Below are 7,823 nucleotides of genomic sequence, written 5' to 3'. Positions count from 1 at the left end.
CTTTTCCAGTCAGATACTGATTATCCGGTTGAAAATTAGAGCAACGCGCGTCCCCCGCACCGGAAGTTAAGGTGGAGCGGTTGACGTTGGTGGTGAGCACAGCAGGACTGAACCGGCAAAGACGATACCGGGGGAGGGAGTGGAGCCGGTGAACGAGTAGAAAGAATCAGCCATCTACGGAGAGTAACGTTGATGACTGTTTTTCAAACTTTCAGAGACACGGTAATTACGTTTTTATAGTCTTATCGATTCAGACGCGACATGCTCACCGCGCTAGCGGTAGTGTCTTGCTAGTGAAGTTAGCCAAGGAAAGCTAACCAGCGTTTTCGCCGAATGTAAAGTTAACCAGGCGCTTCAGCCTTTCGTCTTCTCAAATTGACACAGTTCATTAAAACAACCGGCCATCGAATACAGGGAGGTGGTCGGTGTCCACTGTGAGACGTTTGTCCAACCGTTATGACAAATTCCTGAACAAAATGGTTGGCTTAGTTCTCAAAGAATCAGTTGTTCTCTGACGTATTAGTGGTGATGTAAGCTAACATGCTAGTGGCTAGCATAGGTTAAGCTGCGCTCATAGGCCTCACATTCCTCAAGAAATAACCTATTGGAAGAAATAACCTTATAACCTATAACTTTACTGCCACATTTTTTGTCTGTTTCACGTTTAAGACTTTTTTGAAGTAACTATTGTTTTACTTTTTAGAAAGCACACTGGGCTACCCGTATACGTAGCCTCACAACACATACAAGGCTGGTTATTTTGAATGTTGGGGTTGTTTATTTTGCATTTTAATAAATAGTTTTGTTTTATTTCCCCCTCAGCTTGTTTTGCTCAGAACTCTGTGACTGCAGCGGACCTCCGGCCTCGTCCCGTGCTGGATATTGGCTCGGTTGCTGTGGGGTTGGAGGAGCCGAGCATTCAGGGATCCCGGTGTGTGAAACGTGAACAGTGTGAACAGCTCTATCTATGTGTGTGACAATGGGGGACATCAGCGACCTGGACCGACAGATAGAGCAGCTCCGACGCTGTGAGCTCATCAAGGAAAATGAAGTGAAAGCACTGTGTGCCAAAGCCAGGTGAGTGCAGCAATAGATATATATACATGTAAATTAATCAGAAACCGTCATAGTACTGCATCGGGCCATAATCGCATTAAAACGTCTCAAGAAATGATAGTAAATCTTCATTGCTTTGTAAAACTGTGTCTGCAAAGGAGTACATTGGGCATTTCACTTCTAAAATAATAATAGCATTTTCTGTTTGTAAGTAGGGATAGAAAATTTTAATGAAAAATGTAACATGCAGAGATGTTGGAGAGTGTTGTGATAACAGTATGACTTATGCGATAGACTCACTCTAATTATGAATAATCTGTCCAGCTACTGGAAAAATTAAAATTCTATAGTTTCATCTCAACAGTTTTTATAGAAAAAGTTGCTTTTGGCTGTTTTGGAAATGAGACAACTTATAGTCTCTTAATGACTTAAGAACTTTTCCACCTCTTTACATTCTAAAACGTTTCATGCTGCATTAAAAGTGGCTAAAATTAAACTTGTCATTTATTGGACAGCCTTTATACTTGCATATGTTTTATACTTAAGAATTGTTTACTCTATATATGACAAAAGTGTCTATCTCTTAAGGCTTTAATTTATTATTTTTTCTGGTTTTGTTTCTTACAGTTGCAGAAAAAGCAGTTATTAAATAGATGGGTATCAATTTGTAGATTGGGATCCTTTCTGACATGTTTAGATGTCCTGTGGATGGGCAATCCTACGTTTAAATGTTTTTACTAACTTTTCTAGTGTTATTGTGAGGATGAAATAACAAATTTTACACTTGACTGTATGACGGAGCCTCAGTAACCCAGATATCGTTGTAACAATGAACTTTGCTCCTTATCAAGCTGTTCCATGTAGTTTTGCAACTATGTTGGGAAACATTACTGTGATTATGTTCGGTCACAATTTGAAATATAAATGCAGCATCTGTTTGTCGTCTTAGAACTAACTGGAAAAGTGATGCAAACATATAACTCAGTGTTGCTTTGATTGGGAGTATCATAAGTGAACATCATGATCATATAAAGCTTACTAATAACTTTTTGTTATGGAGATTCTGAATATATAACTGTAGGTACTTTCTAGTTGTGTGACATTACTTCTTTTTGTGCAAAGGATATTGTGCATATGAGAGCCCATATTGTGTTCTCTTTAGGAGAAATAATGTGAGTGCACATCAGAATGTTAGCTTTTGAGATGGTCATGAAATGCAGCACTGCTTGGCTTCTTCCTCTGTGATTGGTGGACGTTTGTTAAAGCAGTTTTAATGAAGGTTTGTTTCCAATTTATTGTATAATAAGTCACCATTATTCTAGTTCTTTGAGAATAAAATGGATAAACAGATTTTTATCTGTACATAATGTCTGCTGACCTTTGACCAAAGTTGATCATTTCATTTCTTTAATGATCATTTGCCCAATCAAATGAAGTTTTCATTTATTGGCTCTTTTAACCTCTGTAGGTTTAGTCTACCTTTTAATAAAATCCTGAACGAGCAATTCTGTTGTTACTTTGACTATACTGGCCTCTTCAGTGGTCAGAGGTGAATGTTAGATGTGATGTAATCCATTAAGACGTCCAGTGCTGGACTCTGTGCCTTCAGCAGGAATTAGGTGGTTAGGTCATGACTGATTAATTTCTATAAAGTTTAAATTTATGGGACTGTTATTAATACCAAGTTCACATGCAGAGTGGATATTTGGGCGTTGCAGTCTAAACAGCACATACAGAGTAGGAGCTGAGCTCCTTCCTGCAGTGGGAAAGGCTGGCTGTTCCCTGTAGAAAGTGACTGGTGGAGGAGTTACTGTCCAAACATCCCTACAGGTTTTTATTCTTTTAAATAAAATAGATAAATAACATTCTCATTTCCTTTTCATCTGAATATGTTTTCAGAGAGATTCTGGTTGAAGAAAGCAACGTTCAGAGGGTAGACTCTCCTGTCACAGTAAGGAACATCCAGCATGTGTTAGATTGATAGTTTGTGTCATGTAGTCTTTTTAAAAATGTTTCTCCTGTTGCAGGTGTGTGGAGATATTCACGGACAGTTCTATGACCTGAAGGAGTTGTTCAGAGTAAGTCTCCATCTTTCACCCTTCCTTCTGACCACTCATTGTTTTTCATAGCGAGTAGCTCTGAATGCAGTCTGTGGACGGATCCCCAAAGCTACGGCCACCATGAAACGTTCAACGCAGCGTCCAGAATCAAAATGAAATGATTGAGTCGGGTTTTGATCTGTTATCCCAGCTGCTGTCCTGCAGCCTGAAACTGGGATAGAAGGACTGCTTGATTTGTTTTTGCTTCAAATTCTGTCAAGAGAGAAAATGTGACCATTATGTGGATTTTTTTGTTGTTGTTGTTGTTGTTGAAAGGTCAAAATTAGAATGGAGCTCATAATCAAGGTTTTTCTTGTTTAAGTTCTTTATTTCCTTGGCAACCATGTTTCAAAATTTATATTATGCAAAAGCAATATTTACCAACATTGTTTTAAAATGTAAAGAAACATTTAAGTTACAGTAAAGGGTTACAAAAGTATTCTTTGGACATTTTTTGTTGACCAGTGTTATGGAGCTTTAACTGCCTTTTTATTTCCATTTGAGTTTCAGATTCTGTATCAAAAGAGTTGGACCAACATTTTGAGCCCAGATCATGTTGAACTGTTTATGGACATGCTGCCTTTCCTCACAGATGACGAGTGTCTGCATTAAAAATACTTCCAATCTGTTCTTTTTATTGTCAGCTCAGCACAGCGGGCATCAGGCCTCATTCATTGTTGATTCATAAACAGATCAATAAGTTGAGGGTTTTGATTTTGCTCCCTCTTACAGAGATGAGAGATGAGAGCTGTGTTTGTTTCTGAGCCCAGATCAGAGAAAGAGGAGCGATGTGTTTTAGTCACTAGCTAGGAAGGAAGCTGTAGTTCAGAGTGGCTGGGCTTTTGTGTTTGGAAGGTCAGTACTGACGGCTCTCTCATGCCTCCCCCACCTACCCCAGGGTTTAACTACAACCTGTATGAACCTGGTTCATACACTGCTCCCCCTCAGTGAAATGAAGGTGATCTGTACTGACAGTGCTGTCCTGTTATTAATGTTCAACAGGTTGGCGGTGACGTTCCAGAGACAAACTACCTGTTCATGGGGGACTTTGTGGACCGTGGCTTCTACAGCGTGGAGACTTTTCTTCTGCTGCTAGCTCTTAAGGTGAACATGAAACTATCACATAGAATAGAATAGAATTACTTTATTCATCCCAGCAGGGAAATTATTTTGCAGTTCCAGCATAGAGACAAGACACAAAACAACCACCACTGAGTAGCAATTGTAGACAAGATAAAATAAAAATAAATATTCCTCAGTTTGTATTTCTGTGCTTCCATTTCATCTTCCAACCTCCTCTTGTTCTCACATCAGGTCCGTTACCCTGATAGGATAACCCTAATCCGAGGAAACCACGAGTCCCGGCAAATCACCCAGGTCTATGGGTTCTACGACGAGTGCCTCCGCAAATATGGCTCCGTCACCGTGTGGAGATATTGCACAGAGATATTTGATTACTTGTCGCTTTCTGCTATCATTGATGGAAAGGTGAGATGTGTTCACTGCTCAGCTCTGACTGGTCGCGTTTTACCGCACCACTTTAACGTGACTTGGTGTGTGTCGTAGATCTTCTGCGTGCATGGTGGCCTGTCTCCTTCCATCCAGACACTGGACCAGATCAGGACCATTGATAGGAAACAGGAAGTGCCTCATGATGGGCCCATGTGTGACCTTCTGTGGTCAGACCCTGAAGGTATCCATCTGCAGGTTTCTTCAACCTCTCTAATTTCTAACGTTCCAGCCAGTCAGCGCTTCCATGAGGGAGGGAGGAGTTTTCCTGCTGATGTTTTTGTTTCTCTTTCATTGCTCTCAGACACCACAGGGTGGGGGGTGAGTCCTAGAGGAGCCGGCTACCTGTTTGGGAGTGACGTGGTGGCTCAGTTTAACGCCGCCAATGACATCCACATGATATGCCGGGCCCACCAGCTGGTCATGGAGGGCTACAAGTGGCACTTCAATGAGACGGTCCTCACTGTGTGGTCAGCACCCAACTACTGCTACAGGTGGGGCTTCAGTTGGGTCCAGCTCAGTGTTGACTGGACAGCCGACAGCTGATTCATATTTTGCAGTGTTTAAAGTGTGTTTTTGGTCACTATGTTCAATTGAAATTTTATAATCCAAAGGCAAACTCAGACCGATATAAAACACACCGAACAACTGTCTAGGCCTGTCACAATAACACATTTTACTGGACTATAAATTGTCCCAGAAATTATTACAATAAATGATAATATTGTCATTTTGAGACCATTTTCAATTAATATAATGATAATGGTATAATAATGCAGGTTTGCCTTCTGAAAGAGTTCTAAACTTGAATTTTGTACAGAACACTCCACACTGGAACAGGAAGACATTTTAAATTCAATAAAACACAACAACCAAAAACGATAAATAAAAATAATAAAACCCACCAGCAACCAAAACCATAAATAAAATGGATTATGAAGTGTCTCTAAAAGATATTAATCAGCAATTATTGAATGTATTGAGCTACCTTTAATTTATCGTGCGATTAATTGATTCATTGCTTATTGCCACAGGCTTGCAGCTGTCCTCCTACATGATCCTTCACTACGTATAAGTGACTTTTACCTGGGGCTGCATGAACTTATAAAATGAAATTGTTTTTTTAAATAATTTCAAGGACTATATGGATTAAAATTGAACAATAATTTCCCTCACATAGCTCCTTCTTTTCCAATATCACATTGTCCCCTGCACTAGGCTTGGTCACTAACATCAATGTGAACATAACAGACGGTGTCATGTCCATCCAACCAGCCATATTTAAATATATTTATCTCTAGCCAGCATTTTGCTTAGAGGTAGGAGAGAAAAATACTTTTTCTTTTTTTTTTTTTGGATTCCTTGAGATGCAGACATAGACAGTTCTAACCCAATTAACAAATGTTAAAACATGGCTTGTCTTAAAATTCACTTTCAGGTCATGTGCGAAAAGAAAATCACCTTGATAAGATCTATGCAGGAAGCACAAAGTTAAAAGGAATAAAGTGGATGTTTTGATTTTGAGGTGAAAGTAAAACCGTTTGATGATTCCTGCCATAACAAACCACAGGCTGAAGGCCAGCCATGCTAGAGATTCCCCCGAACTCAGAGACGGTAGAGCTAACCACAAAGTTTATTCCAGCTGTTACCACCAAGCATCTGAGCTGAAGATCAGCGCGACACCATCTATGCAGGAAAACCAAAACAAAGTGAGCGCGTCACAAGCTAGTCTGATATCTGGAATGTGTGACGTATGGAAAGCCATTCCTGCAGAATCTCTCATTGCTGTAACTATGGCTTTTCTGAATCGCAGTAGTTAGCGCGTCTTCAGCTGGGTCAAACATGTCTGGAGTTCAGTTTTAGTTACAGATGAAGTGTTTGGAGGGGGTAAGCAATGTTTTCAGCATGCAGTGTGATCTATGACGTTAAACAAAGGTAATTTTTCAACCTAAGCTCATTGTATTGGTTTAGAATGACCAAACGAATTCTCTTGCCTCTCTTGACTACCAGGTGTGGAAACGTGGCAGCCATCTTGGAGCTCGACGAGCACTTACAGCGAGAGTTCATCATATTCGAGGCGGCACCGCAGGAGACCAGAGGCATCCCTTCCAAGAAGCCAGTAGCTGACTATTTCCTGTAAAGTCTTTGAACAGCCAGCCATCACGTGTCAAATTCTGGTACCATTGAACACCAAACACCCTCCATCCTGCTGCCGGACCATTCTCTCAGCCTGAACTCGAAGCAGACAGAAAACCCGCCCGATCCTGCAGAGCTCTCGCACAGCTGCAGTCTGAAGAGCTGAATTTTTTGCCCGAGCCTGACGGGTGAATCGCAGTGAAAAGTGGAAGGGAGTGGCAGATCCTGGGCCCATGACTGTTGTTGCTTCTTCTCATTTGTTTGGGGGTTGCTCTTAAGCCTTCAGCCAACTTCTTCCGTCTGCGTCCCTCCTCATTCTGTGTAGATACAACCTTCTTTTCAGCTCAACTCTTTTCTAGTGTTCTTTTTATTTTTTATGACTAATATTCTCATTTAGTTTTAGAATTTTTTTGGATGGAGCAATTATTTTTCTTTTTCAGAGATATACAGCTGTAGGAGATTTTACAAATTTTATCAGTTAAGGAAGTCCTTCAGTGCATTTATTGTCTTTGACTTTGTATAACTGTTGCTGATGGAAGAAAATACAAAATGCCCCTCTTCCATTTATTTTTCTTCCGTTTTTGTCTGTCATCTGTTGCGTGCGTTATTTACCATTCTAAGTGCTGCTGCTCAGCACCATTACAAGTAAATGCCAGATGTGTAACTAACTTAAGAAAAGTCACAATATTCTTTATTTTTCCCCTCTTAATTCATTTTAATCTCTGGGTTGCTCTAGCTCTGTCAATTTTGATATTGTGAAAATAAAGTTTTGTATCAATACTGATTTGCTGCAGCAGTGATTATTTTGTTTTATGAGCTGCATAAAAATGTTTGTGGTGGTGGCTTTTTATTTTAATAAGCCCATTCACTGGAGACATTAGAAAGATGCACGTATTAGATATTTCTTAAGTTGTTTAAAAAATAAAATAAAAGATATCCGTATCATCCATTCGCAGGTTCAAGGATTTCAGATTTTATTTTTTTGGAAATCATCCTCCATGACTATGTTTCGTATGATGAGGT

General features: G+C 40.0%; 1 protein-coding gene across 1 annotated transcript; it reads left to right on the top strand.

The window, feature by feature from the left end:
* Positions 1-13: 13 nt before the first annotated feature.
* ppp4c (protein phosphatase 4 catalytic subunit) lies at positions 14-7,584 on the top strand. Its single transcript, XM_005811718.3, has 9 exons — positions 14-222; positions 823-1,077; positions 2,956-3,007; positions 3,084-3,134; positions 4,158-4,259; positions 4,470-4,643; positions 4,722-4,848; positions 4,969-5,158; positions 6,675-7,584. The coding sequence occupies exons 2-9, from the start codon at positions 968-970 to the stop codon at positions 6,802-6,804; spliced, it is 936 nt and encodes a 311-aa protein (XP_005811775.1). The 5' UTR covers positions 14-222; positions 823-967; the 3' UTR covers positions 6,805-7,584.
* Positions 7,585-7,823: the final 239 nt, after the last annotated feature.

This window comes from Xiphophorus maculatus, chromosome 16, assembly GCF_002775205.1.
Source record: "Xiphophorus maculatus strain JP 163 A chromosome 16, X_maculatus-5.0-male, whole genome shotgun sequence".
Taxonomy (NCBI): domain Eukaryota; kingdom Metazoa; phylum Chordata; class Actinopteri; order Cyprinodontiformes; family Poeciliidae; genus Xiphophorus; species Xiphophorus maculatus.
The sequence above is the reverse complement of the archived record's forward strand: the minus strand, read 5'-3'. Positions and strand labels throughout refer to the sequence as shown.

Excerpts from the sequence above, each read along its gene's own strand:
- ppp4c (XM_005811718.3), top strand. The coding sequence starts at position 968 with ATGTGTGTGACAATGGGGGACATCAGCGACCTGGACCGACAGATAGAG. Across the intron at positions 3,008-3,083 it reads GGGTAGACTCTCCTGTCACA|GTGTGTGGAGATATTCACGG; the intron begins GTAAGGAACATC and ends CTCCTGTTGCAG. Across the intron at positions 4,849-4,968 it reads TCTGTGGTCAGACCCTGAAG|ACACCACAGGGTGGGGGGTG; the intron begins GTATCCATCTGC and ends CATTGCTCTCAG.